The 16,322-nt window shown below is 57.0% G+C and overlaps 10 protein-coding genes across 10 annotated transcripts; 5 read left to right on the forward strand and 5 right to left on the reverse strand.

Annotated features, from left to right (window-relative positions):
* The first annotated feature begins 290 nt into the window (after nt 1-290).
* WHR41_05172 (uncharacterized protein) lies at nt 291-1,653 on the forward strand. The gene is made up of 5 exons (XM_069373777.1): nt 291-399; nt 455-529; nt 597-929; nt 988-1,117; nt 1,174-1,653. Exons 1-5 carry the CDS (start codon nt 322-324, stop codon nt 1,488-1,490), a joined length of 933 nt encoding a protein of 310 aa, XP_069229606.1. The 5' UTR covers nt 291-321; the 3' UTR covers nt 1,491-1,653.
* On the reverse strand, nt 1,602-2,796 carry WHR41_05173 (mitochondrial 54S ribosomal protein bL19m). The gene is made up of 2 exons (XM_069373778.1): nt 2,529-2,796; nt 1,602-2,478 (listed from the first exon to the last, which is right to left on the reverse strand). Exons 1-2 carry the CDS (start codon nt 2,722-2,724, stop codon nt 1,940-1,942), a joined length of 735 nt encoding a protein of 244 aa, XP_069229605.1. The 5' UTR covers nt 2,725-2,796; the 3' UTR covers nt 1,602-1,939.
* A 69-nt stretch (nt 2,797-2,865) lies between these two features.
* Nucleotides 2,866-4,184, forward strand: WHR41_05174 (uncharacterized protein). The gene is made up of 2 exons (XM_069373779.1): nt 2,866-3,018; nt 3,077-4,184. The coding sequence occupies exons 1-2, from the start codon at nt 2,910-2,912 to the stop codon at nt 4,081-4,083; spliced, it is 1,116 nt and encodes a 371-aa protein (XP_069229562.1). The 5' UTR covers nt 2,866-2,909; the 3' UTR covers nt 4,084-4,184.
* Nucleotides 4,185-4,774: 590 nt separating this feature from the next.
* On the reverse strand, nt 4,775-5,106 carry WHR41_05175 (uncharacterized protein; the record flags this gene model as incomplete). Its single annotated transcript, XM_069373780.1, has 2 exons — nt 4,775-4,969; nt 5,029-5,106. 2 exons carry the CDS (start codon nt 5,104-5,106, stop codon nt 4,775-4,777), a joined length of 273 nt encoding a protein of 90 aa, XP_069229600.1.
* A 234-nt stretch (nt 5,107-5,340) lies between these two features.
* WHR41_05176 (uncharacterized protein) lies at nt 5,341-6,792 on the reverse strand (the record flags this gene model as incomplete). The annotated part of the gene is made up of 1 exon (XM_069373781.1): nt 5,341-6,792. The coding sequence occupies one exon, from the start codon at nt 6,790-6,792 to the stop codon at nt 5,341-5,343; it is 1,452 nt and encodes a 483-aa protein (XP_069229602.1).
* Nucleotides 6,793-7,425: 633 nt separating this feature from the next.
* On the forward strand, nt 7,426-9,177 carry WHR41_05177 (uncharacterized protein; the record flags this gene model as incomplete). Its single annotated transcript, XM_069373782.1, has 1 exon — nt 7,426-9,177. The coding sequence occupies one exon, from the start codon at nt 7,426-7,428 to the stop codon at nt 9,175-9,177; it is 1,752 nt and encodes a 583-aa protein (XP_069229601.1).
* A 272-nt stretch (nt 9,178-9,449) lies between these two features.
* Nucleotides 9,450-10,418, reverse strand: WHR41_05178 (uncharacterized protein; the record flags this gene model as incomplete). Its single annotated transcript, XM_069373783.1, has 1 exon — nt 9,450-10,418. One exon carries the CDS (start codon nt 10,416-10,418, stop codon nt 9,450-9,452), a length of 969 nt encoding a protein of 322 aa, XP_069229561.1.
* An 884-nt stretch (nt 10,419-11,302) lies between these two features.
* On the forward strand, nt 11,303-12,375 carry WHR41_05179 (uncharacterized protein). The gene is made up of 3 exons (XM_069373784.1): nt 11,303-11,526; nt 11,589-11,957; nt 12,015-12,375. The coding sequence occupies exons 2-3, from the start codon at nt 11,767-11,769 to the stop codon at nt 12,091-12,093; spliced, it is 270 nt and encodes an 89-aa protein (XP_069229599.1). The 5' UTR covers nt 11,303-11,526; nt 11,589-11,766; the 3' UTR covers nt 12,094-12,375.
* On the reverse strand, nt 12,140-13,007 carry WHR41_05180 (uncharacterized protein). Its single transcript, XM_069373785.1, has 2 exons — nt 12,925-13,007; nt 12,140-12,864 (listed from the first exon to the last, which is right to left on the reverse strand). Exons 1-2 carry the CDS (start codon nt 12,931-12,933, stop codon nt 12,541-12,543), a joined length of 333 nt encoding a protein of 110 aa, XP_069229547.1. The 5' UTR covers nt 12,934-13,007; the 3' UTR covers nt 12,140-12,540.
* A 153-nt stretch (nt 13,008-13,160) lies between these two features.
* On the forward strand, nt 13,161-16,154 carry WHR41_05181 (uncharacterized protein). The gene is made up of 2 exons (XM_069373786.1): nt 13,161-13,520; nt 13,588-16,154. The coding sequence occupies exons 1-2, from the start codon at nt 13,358-13,360 to the stop codon at nt 15,969-15,971; spliced, it is 2,547 nt and encodes an 848-aa protein (XP_069229548.1). The 5' UTR covers nt 13,161-13,357; the 3' UTR covers nt 15,972-16,154.
* Nucleotides 16,155-16,322: the final 168 nt, after the last annotated feature.

The raw sequence follows: 16,322 nt of genomic DNA on the forward strand, positions 1-16,322 counted from the left end.
TCGCGAGCGCAGGCTTCCTACGCTCAGCTGTCTCTTGCAAGCGTGTGGACTATCGAGTTGGAAGACATTCCTTGCAATGGAGCGACGATCTTGCCTCGACTTTGATATCTCTTCGTTGTAGGATCTGAAGAATACGAGCGAGAAGTCTGAGCAACCGTGATGTTGTTAGGCAGTGCTATTCGCAAGAGTGTGTATAAAAGCGCAAGTCCTCAGACGCGTTTCTCAGTCCAACTCAAGCAAGCTCACCGTCTCTCGCCCGTTTCGAACTTGCACATCTCACAAGAGTCTTTTCCACGCATTCCATATAACCCCGTATCAATCATGTCCGCCGCCGCTTTCATCGACGCAATCGGATTCGCTAGCGCTATCCTCACAACCGTGGGATTCGCGCAGTCAAACGTACGTCCAGCTACTCATTTCATCAACTGATGAACGAAGCTGACAGTACCGCAAGCTGCCTGGTGGAGGACCGCAAGGTGCTGAAGTTCAAATCAAAGCTGGTCTCGGCGACAGAGACAGCAGCGAGCTGGTAAGCTATCAAGCCCGTCCAACTTGGGAGCCCGTCGATCAACGCTAACTTCGAGCTCGCAACACAGGGCGGTGGCATCACGGCCGTCTACGCTTTCGACAACAGCAACATCTACCTTGGCAAATCCGGCAGCGGAAGCATGGGCGACGGAGGCGTCGTCTCCCTGACCATCGATCAAGCCGAGCCAGGCGTTCAAGCCGATTACATCAGTGTCGAGAACAGCGACGACGCCACGTGCATTTCTTGGGTTGCTGTCAACCAATTTGACGGCAGAGGTACCAAGGGTGCCTGGCTGGGCGACATCGGCTACGCTTGTGGTCAGCCATGGTACTACGGGAACCAGGCCATCGACGAGGATGGAAACATCAAGCCGTACTGCACCTGGCTGGACGGCAACGGCGTGAGTGCAATGTCATTCCCACTAATCCGCGAGTAGCCGTATTGACTGCGTTGATCAGGATCCGACCGACAAGGCCGCCTTGAAGTTCCGTCTACAGCCATACGTCGGCGACAATGCACAGAAGACCCTCGATGATGGACGCCAGTGTACAGAGACCGTCTGGGGCACTGACAAGGGCCCTATCAGCGGTAAGTCTAACTCGAGCAAATTTAGACAGCACTCACTGACGTTGTTGCCATTGAAGGAACTCCAGGCAAACGCTCCCTGAAGGCTCGCACCGAAGACATGGAGAACGAGCTCATCATTTCCAATTTCTCAAGCCACACGGCCGGTAACCTCTGCAACTCTGAGACTTCTTGGGGCCCAGACTTTGTGGGATCAGACGGCAAGCTGTGTGACATGGCAAGCAAGACGCTTACTTCGCTTTGCTCGACGGAAGATGTTGATGGCTGTGTCGACCTTGATGATGTTGAGGGTACCGTCACCAAGAGGATGACGGTTGCGCGCCGCTCGACTCATGTGCCGCACAAGAAGTATTCGAAAGTGAGCAAGTGGGAGTAAGGGCGTACTAGGCACGTATTTCGAAGCATGAGGGAGAGAGGAGGGGCTGCTGCGAAGGTGGTGCTCAATGTTCCATTGAGAGCTTGCAAGGGATGATTGACCGGGACACTCGTTTCGATGTAGATGTAGATAGACTGTTAAGTTTGAAAGGCTTGCAAATCCGCTTGTTTGTTTCGCCATGAGTAGTGGCTCGCTGGAAGCCTATCGCCGCAGTTTCGACCCCTGGACAACGATCAATTTGTCTACCGTATTGTAATGCGAGAAGCGTCCCGGCATACCATGCGTTTTCATGTTGACGGTGGTGACAATTTGGTCCTCTAGCACGACGTTCAGACTTGCTCGCCCAAGCAATACCGTGCCTACTGAGGTCGTTTGAGAACCTTCAGTTGATCAAAAAATTGTCTCTGAATATGATATCTTAATTTTACACAATTGTACACTCAGACGGTTCAGTTCCTTCCCCTCTTGTTGTTCTTCTTCTTGTTGGAGCGCGCGTCCCTGCCCTTTGCATTGTTCATAGGTCCACCGGCCCTCTGTCTCAGATACTGCCTGACAATGTTGTCCACGCTGCCCACATCGTGCCTGGGCTGGCGCATGTAATACAACCTCGCTCTCCTCGCGCGCTTGGCCTTCCTCTGCACGACTTCAATTCCCTCCACGTTCGGGCTGTAGATCTTGTACCACATCTCGACGCCGACGCGCGTCAGGTTGTTGCGCAGCAGGATCGCAGAATCGATCTTTGAGTTCCCTTGTCGGATGTTGATACAGACGCCGGAGAAGGGCTCGCCAGATTTTTGGCGGACCAGGAGGATATCGCCTACGCGCGCGCGGTCGGGGTTTTCCTGGCTGAAGAGACGAGTACGGGCGCCAGTAGCATCAAGCGCAGAGATTTGTGAGGCGGTGACGGCGGCCACAGGATCGGGGCACAGTTTGCGGGTGGAGGGGACCTGAGGAGCAACGGGGATCTTGCGCATTCCTGTCTCAAAGCCTTGGAGAGTGTAAGCATAAGTTCAATCGTACAGTCCAAGCTACGCTTACGGTTCTGCTTTGTGGCCTGGCTCGTCCGGAAGCTCTTAGCAGGCAAAGGGTAGCGTGTCTGTAGAGACGGGTATTGCACTTCGGCAGCAGCGGCGGCGTAGGACCGCGTCTGCTGCTGTTGCCGCTCTGCGCGGCATTGTCGCAATGCCTGTTTGAGGCATGCCAGAGGCCGTGCCGACTGTGAGGATAACGACATGGTTGCCAGGTGTGGATGTGATCTGTCGGACGTCTGGCTATACCACCGCGTGATGCTGGTCAAAGTTCGCCGCGGAAGTGCCTGCCAAGTCTTCGAGACGGAGGAGGGACAGCGACTTTGGATGGAGTTCACGGGAGCATCGCGAGGATCTTCCACTGCGCTCGCGCCTCCAATCGCAAGGCACAATGAATTCCGTCTGCACAAGATGCTCTATGCGCGTGCAGCGCGCTGTGCAGGTGGACATTCGATCCGCCTCTAAGCGCGCATTCTCCAGCGCGCCTGTCCAGCGGAGAGGTACATCGAGCACTATTCACGATGCTGGAATATTCATGCTAATCACATTGTGCTTAAGGCATTCCCACATTCCACGAAACCTCTAATGCCGAGCTCGACGATGTCCTCTCCACGCTCCGCACGAAGCACTTCATACCGGGATACCTGGACTCTCACCAACGAAGGCTTATCTTCGGCACCAAATACCGCCAACAGCTCCACGACAACCCTCAAAGCGTTGAGATTGGTGGAGAGGAGATCCCCCTCAAATGGATAGACCGTCACACAGAGATTCCGAGCCGGAAATCTCTCATAGACCGCGCCATCGGCCTCATGGAGAAGTCGGGCAACAGGAAAGCCTGGTCCAACCTACCAGGCTTGCTTGCTGGATTGACGGGTTACGGGCGTACGCCAGACGATGCAATGATGGGGAAGATCACGCGGAAAGCGGTGAATGCAGGGAGGCTCGATGTGATCATCCAGTGTCTGGAGCAAAGCCGCTTCACGGGCATGACGCTGAAGAAAGAGGTGGTGCTGAGAAACGTTGTGTTGGGACTTCACCGCCAGGCACAAAATGACAACTGGAGTGAGGGTGCGGTGCGCAAGGGTCTGGCAGAGGCGCGACAGCTCGCTCTCATGCTGGAGGCGGAGGAGCACGGCTCCGGCAAGGTTCTGTCACGCGACGACCCAAGGCAAAGACCCGATATCATTGGTGTTTACCTTGAGCTTGCCGCTGTCAACGCATACAAGTTTCAAGACAAGCAGGACAAGGGCGGCGTGCTCAGCGCATACGTCACACGTCTCATTTCTTGCATCGGCGAGATGGCGCAACCTCCGTCGTTCGCGCCTCCGAAATACGGTCCGGTCTTCGAGATGTTGGAGGGTGTACCGATTTGGCATGGTCTCAAGCTCGCGCAGAAAGTGCTTGGTGATCAGATGCCTATGGCTACCCAAGCCAATCAGATCATTGCAGACTACGAAGCGGGCCTGAACAACCTTGCGAACTCGATCGAGGCGAAATTACCAGCGGAGGGCACTTACGGTGCCCAAGCACTGGACGTGTGGAAGAACTGTATCAGGGAGTAATCAAAGGCAAATTGTACCACCACGCTTATCATGTATCATAAACCATTGGTTCACCAGGCCCTTCACCATACGGGTAACACGAAACTACCATCTCACTTCGATTCTTAATCACGTCTTGGCCAATTTGATCCACTGATGCGGCAGGACAGCGTAAAGCCTGGCTTCTGATCTCACGACCGTGGTCCACCAGGTCTCTTGACTCACGAAGTTTTCAAGTGAAGCTTCCTGGTCATCTGGCTACAAATTTTATATCAGAGGAGATGATGTCGGGCATGTCTTCTCTGCCGGGAGTGGAGGTGAGTTGTTGGTTATGGGATCTACATCATCGACATTCGACCTTATCGACATATACCAAGCTCCGCCGCATAAATCCTTCCATCCCAATTACGAAGGCCACCATTTTCTCATGAACGCTACTTCTTTGTCGTATGGGACGTTTGAGAATCGTCAAACGACCCTCACCGATCTTTCCACTCCGAAGATCTCCCAGAATCTGCTATGAATACATAAATTTAGAATTATTCTGATTGAGTGTCAGCACAAGTAACGCCAGCCTCGGTAACCTCGATGAAGCATACTTACGTTACAATCGATTCACCCTCGAGCTTAATCGAAGCGAAGGAGGCAGCCGTTACCGAGTATGGAAGATCATCCAACACCAGTCACTAGTCCGGTCCATCCACGGTCTTTCTCAATGATCTTTCGGCGGCTGAGTCCGCTCCGTTCCCTCCAGGTCTCTGGGCTCCCTGCCCAGCCATCGGTTCAGTCGCTCGTCTGGCACCAGCGTGCGGCCCAGCGTAATGGCGAGGAACGAGTGGATGGAGCGTTCGACGGATTTCTTGAGGAATCCGGTCATAGTGTTTGCGGGCGAGGCTTGAGCGTAGAACTTGAGGTCCAAGGTTCGTCGCAATTGAAGAATATGTGGCGAGACAGGTCATGTTGGACCCCGAATGGTGCAAAGGTAGATCGTAGGAGATATGTTTCCAAGCGAGTCAGGGGCACGGGCGTAGACAACACAGTCATTGCGGGATAAATCGCTCAGGCGTTCTTTGGTCCTCTGCAGCTTTCCTTAGAGGTGACTGCCAGTATAGCTTGCAAAGTAGCTCACAGCGTAGGTTTTCTCTTCACCTTCTTCGACTCTCCCGGATTGCTTTTGTGGTGATCGTTCCGCATGATCATCATATACACGACCTTATTTGATACACCGAATTTGCACATTTAAACAATCGTAGGACCCCGCCGTACCGATTCATCGAACTAGCCACGACTCCTATTCATCAACCACCGCCTAATAAGAAACTCCCTAACCTTGTACCTCTTCAACACCTCCGCCACATTCCCCACCTCTCCCTCAAAAGGCGGCGGCACATCCACATAGCACAGTACCAAACTCTTCTTCACCTGGCTCTGGACACGATTAACACAGTGCAACCACCACCAATCCTTCTGCTCCTTGATCCTCCTCGCCTGCTTGCCCTCCTCCGTAGACCAGTAAGCGTGCGAGTAAGACGGCAGAATCATGACGGCGAACTCTGCGTGCGAGAAGACCGGGCCGCGATTGTAGAGGAGGTAGTCGACGCCGAATTTCGTGCCGGCGCGCACGACCCAGCCGAGAGAACGGAAGTGGTGGTAGGCGACATAGGAGAGGAGGAAGGGGCTATCGGGCGCTGGTAGAGTAGAGGAGAAAGGCTCAGGAGGGAAGGTGGCGTGGCTTGCGAAGAGGGAGAGAAGGGTCTTCTTGCTTTGAAGTTGGATTTTGGTTGGTAATTTGAGGGTTGAGCCGGGCGTGATTTGGATGTCGAGGACGCCGAGGCCGAAGGAGAGGAAGAAGGCTTCTTCGAGGGTGAGTTGGAGATATTCTTGGTTTTCGATGTCGGGAGTCGGGTCCTCGGTCGGTTCGTCTTGGACGACGTCGGTTGATGCTATGTCTGCGCCCTTGTTGCCGGGGGTGGCCGCGGTTGCGGATTTGCTGGCGACGACGTCGGCATCGGGTATTCTGCCCTCCGTCTCTGCCTTCATCTCTGCAGATCTTGTAGGAATCTCGTTGGAATCAGCCGTGGCATCGTCTGCGCCAGGTACAGCATCGCCCTCCAGCTTAGCATTCTCATCCACCTCAGGCTCACGCAGAGCTCTACCCTCCTCGACCGCACGCTGATGCTCGATCTTTTCCGCCTCCAGTCTAGCACGCTCCAACTTGAACAATCGTCTCTCCTCTCTTCGCTTCCTCGTAGCCTCCTCAGCAGTCCCGCGACCTCTGCCTCCAGCCTTGAGCTTCGCCTGCTCTCTCTCCATCCAGCTGGGTTCACTTCTGCTCAAAGTACCCTTGCCAAAGAATCCCATCTCCCATAGTGCCCTTACTTGAGCCGGATCCGTGATGTGCACAGATCGCGATTCGGGAGAGAAGTAGCCAACGTAGAGACATTCCGGGTGTGACTTTGGTGGCGAAACTAACTGTGAGAGAAATGCGTAGGCGAGCCGCAGCAGCGAGATCGGATTTGTGGGATGGAAAGCCGGCAGAGGGTGGACGTCCAGAGGGAGTGGTTTGCGGTGAATATGGGCGTAGTTCGGTCCCCTTTTGCGCGGTGGCTTTTTGCTAAGCGGTTGCGAGGGTTGCGATTGTGTATTTGGACTCGCATCCTTGCTGTCCGCGACGGGTTTCGCAGTCTCCGGTATCCGACCGATCGCAACCGGAGGCACTGCCTCAGACATAGTGAATTAAAAGCGCGCAAATCAATCCCAATGAGTCGAAATCGATCCGTCAGTCCGGCTAAGGTTTGCGATCAAGCAGGGTATATTGCAGCCAGGAGGAGGATCCCTCTGCCTGTCGTGGATTTGGTCACCAGGTGAGGTAAGAGAATAGTTTGGTCCAAGCTGAAGATCCAGAGTCGACTGGTTATGTCGCGGGCAAAATCCTGAATGGGGATGTCGGTATTGTCAGACGAAATGAAAGTTTCAAGCTGTGAAGTCGAAATTTGCAAGCGCTTGGAGCGACAGATGTTTCAATCAGGCAAATCAGCTGAGATAGAAATGACTATCTCATTGCGTTCGTAGCTACAGTTCGAAGACTCTCGTCCAAGACATAAAAAGAGAAATGTAGGCTTCCCTGTCAATGTACAGACCAAACGATCTGACTCCGAAGCAACCTCTCGCATCGGCTTGCGAGCCGAAAGGTGCTGCTGCTGCCGCGGCCCGCCGCGTCAAGCTCAAGGGTCTCAATTCTCGTGCTTTTTGAGAGACCAACTTTGACATCATTCCAGAAACATCGACATGGCGTTTCGCCTTGGGAATTAGATATTCCCTACTCAACCTGCGCTTTTACACTGATAGCGCACACGATCGATCATGTCAGCAGCGCGATTATCATCGAGACTACCCCGGGCTCTGCCTCGGGCAGCCGTCAGTCTAGCAGAGACACGCGCACCACGAACCTCACTTGCCGTCGCTAACCAACGAAGATGGCTTCAAAAGCCGCCGCCTCGATCTCGGCCATGGGGAGAACGCGCGACAGGCAACCACCAAAACCACGAGATCGCGAATCAGCAGCAAGACCAGCAAGAGCCTCCCAAGCCCAACACGCAACTCGCAACCACGCTCGCACAATCCGACTCGTCCGATCTCGTCACCCCAGTCCACATCCCATCCGACCCCGATGGAGTCCTCCCACCTGACCACCCGGCGCTCGCGATCCTGGGAAACAGCAGTCTTGTAATTCAGCGCCAGATCGAGATGATGAACATCATCATCGGCTTCGAGCAAGCAAACCGCTACATCATGATGGACGGACAAGGCAACACGCTAGGATACATCGCAGAGCGCGACCACGGCATGGGCAGTGCCTTCGCGCGCCAAATGTTCAAGACCCACCGCTCCTTCACAACCCACATCTTCGACGCCTCCGAGCGCGAAGTCCTGCGCATCCACCGGCCCTTCGCCTGGATCAACAGCAAAATCCGGATCTACGATCCCGTGCCCGAAGGCGGCTACGACCAACTAGAACCCTCCACCGCCCTGCAAGGAACAAGCGCCAACTCCGCCCTCAACCCCTCCTCCGTCGCCCAAGTCTCGCCCCTCCCCCTGGAAGAAATGCGCGTAATCGGCGAAGCGCAACAAATCTGGGCCCCTCTCCGGCGCAAATACGACCTTTTCTCCTACCGCCCCTTGGCCCCCTCTCCCTCCAACTCCTCCACCCCCGCCCTCTCATCCGGCGACAAACCAGACAACACCACGACGGCGCTCACAGAATCCCACCCCAACGACCGCGCCCTCTCAGCCGGCATGTCGCAGTTCGCACACATCAACGAGCGCTTCCTGTCGTGGGACTTCACGCTGCGGGCCGAGGACGCGTCGACGATCGGCAGCGTGAACCGCAACTTCGCGGGCTTCGCGCGCGAGATCTTCACGGACACGGGCGTGTACGCGCTGCGGATGGACAGCGCGGCGCAGAGCAGCGCGCTCGAGACGGCGCAGGGCCGGGAAGTAGGCCGGTATGAGCGGGAGGCCGCGGGGATGACGCTGGACCAGCGCGCGGTGATGCTCGCTGCGGCTGTCAGTATTGACTTCGATTACTTCTCGCGGCACTCGGGGGCTGGCAGCGGGGGGTTCATGCCGCTTTGGTTTCCGGGTATGGGCGGCGGGGCGGCGGAGGGTGGTGCTGTGGGTGCTGGTGCTGGTGCGGGAGCAGGCGCAGGAGCAGCGGGGGAAGCTGGCGCGGTGGGCGCGGCGGAGGGTGCTGCTGGGGCTGCTGGACGCGGGCTGGGGACTGGCGCTGGAGCGGCGGGCGAGAGCGCCGTTGCGGGCGCGGGAACGATGGCGGGTTATGAGGCGATGCAGCGCGGGGCGTATGGGCCTAGAGGCGGGGATGATGCGAGTCCGCAGGCCAATGAGCCGTTCCAGGGCGGAAGTGGGACTCCTGAGCAGGGTCCTGGACAAGGTGTTGGTGATTCTGGCGACGAGGTCTGGGGCCAGTCGCAGGATCCTTGGGGTCGTGGCGGTTGGGGTGGAGATGATCAGGGCCCGCCTCCAAGTGCTGGAGGCGAGTCTGGAGAGGGCGGATCGAGCTGGGGCGATATGCTCAGTGATTTCTTCGAGGATTAAATGTCGTGCCCTCAAAGTGTAACATAATGTCAGCGCGCTTGGACAAGAGTAGGAGAGGGGCAAGCTGATGTACGATACAAAAGGCAGATGATGGGTTCCACCTCACGGTGAGGTTTAGCGAGCATATATTTATACCCCCCTTCACATTATGTATTAAACAACGTTCTGTCGCTCCCTCAAATCCTTTTCCAAGGTCCACAGGCCGTTCGCATCCCATCCAAGCCACAAATCAACATCATCATCATCGCCACCATCAAACTTGAAACATCATCTCAAACAGCAGTATACCCCCCATCAACGACAAAATCCTGCCCCGTAACATAACTCGCCGCCTCGCTAGCCAAAAACAGATAAACGCCCTTCAACTCCTCCGCCTCGCCCTCCCTCCCCATCGGGATCTTTCCCCTCCAAACCCTCTTCGTCTCCGGCGGGATGAACTTGCTGATCTCCGTCGCCATGTAGCCCGGCGAGACGCTGTTGGCGCGCGCGAACCTCACCCACTCGACGGCCAGCGAGCGCGCGAGGTGGATGACGCCCGCCTTGGCGGCGTTGTAGGCCGACTGCAGCTGCGGGATGTTGGCGATGTGCCCGCTCATGCTGGCTGTCGCGATGAAGCTGCCGCCCGTGTAGTGCTGCAGCTCGTGGGAGCCGGAGAGCGAGCGGTTGCCCGAAGCGTACTGCTGGCGCCAGATGGAGCCCGCGGCGCGCGCGCAGTAGAAGACGCTGTCGAGGTCTGTGGCGACGACGTTGCGGTAGTGGGCGGTGTCGCCGTCGATCATGCGGCCCTGGGTCCAGGGGATGCCGGCGTTGGCGACGAAGATGTCGAGGCGGTCGTTGAAGTCGGCTGCGATGGAGTGGACGGCGTGCCAGACGGCGTGCTCGTCGGTGACGTCTACGGCGTAGGCGCGGCACTTGACGTTGTAGCGTTTCTCGATCTCGGCGGCGCGGTCGAGGGCGGATTTGTTGCTGTGGTACCAGATGGCGACGTTGGCGCCGGCTTCGGCCAGGGAGTGGGCGACGGCGAGGCCGATGCCTGCTCCGGCGCCGGTGACGATGGCGGTTTTGTGGGCGAGGGAGAAGAGGGCGCGGTTGCTGGTGGAGGTTGGGGCGGTGGTGTTGTATTCGTTGAATATGCCATTGGTCATGGAGGCGTCTTCGGGGGATTGTTTGGGTTTGCTTGAGGCATCTTGGGAGGGTTGCTCTGGTTGGATTTGGGGTACTTGGGGAGGTCGGAGAACCATGATTGGGTTTGATCTGTGTAGCTAGTGGAACAGTGCCTTATACTATTGGATGCAATTGGTGGCAAGATGCTGTGTCAATGGCTGGTATGGTAGCAATGCCAGCGATTGTTACCTACGGTAGCTAGGACTGCTTGTCTGGATTACTAAGGTGAGGTCAATGATGCGATCAAGGTGTCCCGCGTTCGCCTGTCCCGAGGTTCCTGAATGCGGGCAGCGACTGCTGCGGTGATCAGTCTGCATTTTCCCTTCAGCAGAAACATGGCGTGCTGAAAAGCTGCACATGAGGCAGAGGAGCAGTCGTCCGCAAGATCCCAGACCCTCGGGGGATAGACGATGCTCGCGGCAGCCTTGTGCTCGGACAGCAGGCTGAGGGCATTTGCGTCAAGTGCTGGAGCACGACCCCCCACCCACCAGACAACGCAGCGCCTAAGGACGAGAGCCGACAGCAGCCTGCCCTGTCGCCGGCTGTGTGATGGCGTGCCCACTCCTCCCACTCCTCCCACTCCTCCCGACTGCCTCACCAAGTCCCGGGCCGTGCTCGAGGGCGTGGGAGCGTCTCGCCGACTGGGCGCAGCGCTTGATCTCTCATCCACCCACCCATCCCGGCCTCCGACGCTCACGTGAAGGCGACTTTGACACGGCGGATGGCGCGATGTGCAGCCAGCCAGCCCTGAGAGAGCTCTCCGCCCCACTGGAGCCCCTCCAACCCTTGGCTGGAAGCCTGAGGAGCCTAAGAAGCCTAACTGCTGCGGGCTTGAACGTCGGCAAGCGCGCCCGCGCGCGTCATTCCGCGTGGATGAGGTGCTACCCGCACCAGGTGACTGTGGCACAAGTCCCTTCTGCGTCGTCCGCCAGGGGCACGGTAGATATGTAGATAGGCTCTCTGTGCATACCTACCTGCTCGCTTGCTCGTGTCTTTCCTCGCTCCTCTCAACACCGCTCTCACCTCCCGAGCAAACACTGCCATTCCCACGACTCAAGCCATCACGCGATTCCCCACCTTCCACCACCAGCGGAGGGGCCCGGTCCCTGTTTCGGCGCAGATCGCCTACCTGCGACGCTCGGCCTTCGATCAGATAAGTGGGATCAGTTCCATCACTCGTCTCTGGTAGGCTATGCCGCGCCACGCGTGTCCGTTTGCTTGCGTCGGAGTCTTACGATGTTTCGCAGGCAACAGGCGCGTGCCTCCTTCACTGTCGTCAGAGACCCTGACGTACATATAGTCGCCCTCTTCCGCACTGCCGGGAGCTGTCTTTGCTGGCTAGCTGCCATTGAACAAACACCCCCTCGACGAACCACCAAAGCTATCTTCTACACACATTGGCTTCGGCAAGCATTCGCAGCAAGCATGCGTTTCCACATTCAGCCTCTCTATGCCCAGACTCTGCGTTACTACGCCCACAGCGCAAGAGCAACAAGAGCAGACCGCCTCGGAGCTGTCATGACCGCTGGCTACTGCTGTTTGGCTTTCAGTGCACCTTTCGCCGGCGCCGCTCTGGTTAGCAAGAATGCAAAGAAAGATGGTCGCTATGCCAATCTGTACGCCATCACCTACCTTCACGCACCTCAAAGCTCAGCTAATAACACCACGCACAGCCGCCCACTGAGCTTCCGTGACTGCCTCCCCTGCTCGCCATTGGAAGACTACGCTGGCATGAAGCGTCTCGCCCGCTAGAGGCGTGAATGAAGACACTGGAGCTCAAGTGCTCGCTCGACCGACACAGGCTTCCACCTATGCATACATGATCATGACGGCGTTGGAGGGGATGTTTCTTTTGTGCTTTCACTGTCTAGCAACACATACCCTGCGGTCATGTTCCCCGCAACCTTTGTCCGTATATCGTTTCTTGATGACATCGAGAAAATATATATACACATAGCAAACACAGATTTGCTATAGCAAACGCCATCCCGAGCGTACAGTCTTCCCCTCTGACGAAGGGATCTTTCCAGGTCATTCAATCTTCCTCAGTCGTCTGCTTCCTCTCATGTACATTCTCCATCTCTTTGCCTCATAATCACAGCATGTCGTTCATGCTGTCTCCCGTCTTGAATCCTTGTACTGTACATCCCATCCTCCCATCCTCTTCTCATTCCCTCACTATCTTCATTCAATCCCCGCTCAACTAAACCGATCCCCCTTCCGACTCCTAAACGGCTCCGCCGCCTCAAACTTCCCCTTCGCAACCCCATTCTCCTCCCCAACATGCCCCACAGGCGCCGGATCCGCGCCGGCCTCCAAGCTCGGACTCGGGCGGTCCGAAACGCCGTTCCTCGAAGAAGACGCAGCGACGTCGCTCGCGCGAACGGGCCGCGTCGCCTGCCGCCTGCGCTCCATGGCGAGCGCGCGCTCCTCGCGGTCGGCGTTGATGCTGCGCTTCGCGAAGTAGTAGGCGCCGCCGCCGGCGAGGATCAGCACGCCCCAGCCGTAGGCAACGGAGGCCTTCTGTTTTTTGCTGAGTTAGGGAGGTGAGGTTGGAGAGGCGATGGGGATGGGAGAGCATACGGTGTTCATTGTTGTGGTTGTGGTTGGGTGGTTGAGTGGGTGGTTTTTGGAGGGAAGGCGAGATGGATTGGACTGGAAGTACGAATTGCGGATTGATGTCAGTAACGGTCGGGACCTGCGGTTTTGAGTTGTGCTAGCGGCGTTTGTCGGGGGATGGTTCCGAGGCTTCCGATGCCGTCGGCGGGCTTAGGTTCACATGCTTGCCTGGTCGAGCTTACTTACGCTTGCAGCCTTACGGTTATTGCTGCACGGCATCATTACCGCAACGTCCGCACTCCAAACCTCCCGCCCGACATCACGACCGTGCTTCGGTGTCCCAGGAAGACGTCCATGCGCGAATCGAGCGAATAGAGCCTGATCGCCGCGCCTGCGGTCCACGCAAGCAGCAGCGACATCCGTCAACACCATCACCACATCAAACACAGCATCCACCATGGCGCCGAAACGCAAAGCGCCCGCCTCGAACGGCAGGGCCTCAAAGCGCGTGGCATCCGGCGTCAGCACGCCGGTGAGCATCGACAGCGACGACGACGACAACTACTCCATGGGCAGCGAGTCGGACCCGGAAGGCAGGGCGGCGCCGCAGAAATACGACAGTCAGTATCCCTCCCATCCTCGCCTCGCTACCATCCCCCTACCATACTGACATGCCCTTCTCAACAGAAATGGTCGAGAAGTTCTCCATGTCCACGTACGCGAACAAAAACCGCCCCCGCGCCTCCGGCGACGCCGCCTCCCACCTCTTCCGCATGGATCGCGACCTGTCCGGGCTCGAGCTCAAACCCGACCACCGCCTGCGCCCCATCTGGCTCGACGCCGCGAACGGCAAAGTGGTGATGGAAACCTTCTCGCCGTCCTTCAAGCAAGCGCAGACCTTCCTGATCAACATCGCCGAGCCCCAAAGCCGGACGACGAACGTGCACGAGTACACGATCAACGGGCACAGCCTGTTCGCCGCCGTGAGCGTCGGGCTGACGGAGCACGACATCATAAGGGACCTGGAGCTGTTCTCGAAGACGAAGCTGCCGGAGAGCATCAAGGAGTTCATCCACATGAACACGCAGAGTTTCGGCAAGATCAGGCTGGTGCTGAAGCACAACCGGTATTTCGTCGAGAGCTCGGATGCGGCGGTGCTGCAGCGGTTGCTGAGGGACGAGGTGGTGAGCAAGTGCAGGGTGGAGGAGACGGAGGAGCTGAAGACGGAGAAGGCGGCGAAGATGGGCGAGCTGGTGATTCCGGGCACGAAGGATGCGGCTGGGGTGAGGGAGGCGCAGGCGAATGTTCAGCAGGCGCAGAAGAGGGATGAGTCGGATGAGGATTCGGATGATGAGTTTGGCGGCCGGGACGCGGAGAAGGACATGACGGAGTACTTGCGGGAGGAAGATGATGAAGATGACGAGGTGGATCAAGTGCACTCTTTTGAGATTGACGGCAATATGATCCAGCAAGTGCAGGAGCGGTGTAACGTCCATCTGGCCATGCCGCTGACGGAAGAGTACGATTTTCGAAACGACGAGCAGAACGCTGGACTGGACATCGATTTGCGGCCTAACGTGCAGATTCGATATTACCAGGAACACGCGCTTAGTAAGATGTTCGGTAATGGGCGTGCGAGGTCTGGAATTATCGTCCTGCCATGTGGTGCTGGAAAGACGCTGGTTGGTATCACGGCGGCGTGTACCATCAAGAAGAGTGCGATTGTGTTATGCACATCGGCCATGAGTGTGGTGCAGTGGAAAGAGGAGTTCAAGAAGTGGTCGAATATCAACCCAGATGATATCGCCATTTTCACGTCTGGCGAGAAGGAGAAGCTCAACCACAAAGCTGGTATTATCATCTGCACATACAGCATGGTCACGCAAAATACGAGACGAGCACACGATAGTCAGCAGGTCATGGACTTCATCACGAGCCGCGAATGGGGTCTCATGGTCCTGGACGAGGTCCACGTTGTTCCAGCTGAGATGTTCCGACGAGTGACCAGCAAGATCAAGACGCACTCGAAACTCGGCCTGACAGCGACACTACTCCGCGAAGACGACAAGATTAAGGATCTCAACTTCCTCATTGGTCCCAAGCTCTACGAAGCCAACTGGCTGCAACTCAGCGAGGAAGGCCACATCGCGCGCGTCCAGTGCGCCGAAGTGTGGTGTCCCATGACGACCGAGTTCTACTCCGAATACATCAACGCAACAGGCAAGGTCAACCAGCAATCTCTCCTCTCGACGATGAATCCACGCAAATTCCAAGCCTGCCAGTTCCTCATCGACTTCCACGAGAAGCGCGGCGACAAGATCATCGTCTTCTCCGACAACGTCTACGCCCTCAAAAAGTACGCCGAGGGCATGACCAAACCCTACATCTACGGCGACACCGGCCAGCGCGAGCGCGAAATGGTGCTGGCCAACTTCCAAATGAACGACGCCGTCTCCTCCATCTTCCTCTCCAAAATCGGCGACACCTCCCTCGACCTCCCCGAAGCAACCTGCCTGATCCAAATCTCCTCGCACTACGGCTCCCGCCGCCAAGAAGCGCAGCGCCTCGGCCGTATCCTGCGCGCCAAGCGCCGCAACGACGAAGGCTTCAACGCCTTCTTCTACTCCCTGGTCTCGAAAGACACGAACGAGATGTTCTACTCCTCCAAGCGCCAGGCCTTCCTCGTCGACCAGGGCTACGCCTTCAAAGTCATCACGCACCTCAACGGCATCGACAAGATGCCCAACCTGGCCTTCACTTCCCAGCAGGACCGCATGTCGCTGCTGACGGACGTGCTGCTGCAGTCCGAGACGGCGGGAGACGTGGAAGACATCAAAGACGACTTGTTCTCCGACCGCAACGTCGCGCGCAACAAAGGCCGCGGGAAAGGCACCGGCGTCAAGAGGCAGGCGGGCACGCTCAGCAGTCTTGCGGGCGGCGAGCACATGGCGTACATGGAGTACGCGAGGGGCAGCAAGGCGGCGAGGGACGCGGGGCGGAGCCAGTTTTTCAAGAAGAACGATAAGGCGCAGGAGAGGAAGAAGGCGGCTGCGAGGGCTATGTTGGAGTAGGAGAGAAGGGTTTGGCGCGAGGATTATGATGAGTGCAATGAATTGTAAGAAATACGGAACCGGTGCTGCTGCTTGGTCGGCGGTCATAGCACGGTGTGGAGTTTTCTGGAATAGGAATTCATGTTCTGGTGACACTTATAGATGCAGGAAATAAATGAGCGATCTTGCTTGATCATACGTGAATCTACGATTTCCTCTGACTCGCTTCGATGCCCGAACCTTTGCTCCATGCACTCGTCCTTTCAAGTGCCTACCAAATGCTTTGTGCACGCCCATAACGCCCTGCTGAAAATGCCTTCGAACTCCCCAAACCCAGGTGACAATTCGCAAGCAAACCATGCATCAAAACGT

The sequence above is a fragment of the Cladosporium halotolerans genome (assembly GCF_011745625.1).
Source record: "Cladosporium halotolerans strain TM138-S3 chromosome Unknown Sca14, whole genome shotgun sequence".
Lineage (NCBI taxonomy): Eukaryota > Fungi > Ascomycota > Dothideomycetes > Cladosporiales > Cladosporiaceae > Cladosporium > Cladosporium halotolerans.

Excerpts from the sequence above, each read along its gene's own strand:
- WHR41_05179 (XM_069373784.1), top strand. The coding sequence starts at position 11,767 with ATGCGTTTCCACATTCAGCCTCTCTATGCCCAGACTCTGCGTTACTAC. Across the intron at positions 11,958-12,014 it reads GATGGTCGCTATGCCAATCT|CCGCCCACTGAGCTTCCGTG; the intron begins GTACGCCATCAC and ends CACCACGCACAG.
- WHR41_05172 (XM_069373777.1), top strand. The coding sequence starts at position 322 with ATGTCCGCCGCCGCTTTCATCGACGCAATCGGATTCGCTAGCGCTATC. Across the intron at positions 400-454 it reads TGGGATTCGCGCAGTCAAAC|CTGCCTGGTGGAGGACCGCA; the intron begins GTACGTCCAGCT and ends CAGTACCGCAAG. Across the intron at positions 530-596 it reads ACAGAGACAGCAGCGAGCTG|GGCGGTGGCATCACGGCCGT; the intron begins GTAAGCTATCAA and ends CTCGCAACACAG.
- WHR41_05181 (XM_069373786.1), top strand. The coding sequence starts at position 13,358 with ATGGCGCCGAAACGCAAAGCGCCCGCCTCGAACGGCAGGGCCTCAAAG. Across the intron at positions 13,521-13,587 it reads GGCGCCGCAGAAATACGACA|AAATGGTCGAGAAGTTCTCC; the intron begins GTCAGTATCCCT and ends CCTTCTCAACAG.
- WHR41_05174 (XM_069373779.1), top strand. The coding sequence starts at position 2,910 with ATGAATTCCGTCTGCACAAGATGCTCTATGCGCGTGCAGCGCGCTGTG. Across the intron at positions 3,019-3,076 it reads CGCGCCTGTCCAGCGGAGAG|GCATTCCCACATTCCACGAA; the intron begins GTACATCGAGCA and ends ATTGTGCTTAAG.
- WHR41_05173 (XM_069373778.1), bottom strand. The coding sequence starts at position 2,724 with ATGTCGTTATCCTCACAGTCGGCACGGCCTCTGGCATGCCTCAAACAG. Across the intron at positions 2,479-2,528 it reads CCAGGCCACAAAGCAGAACC|GCTTTGAGACAGGAATGCGC; the intron begins GTAAGCGTAGCT and ends ACACTCTCCAAG.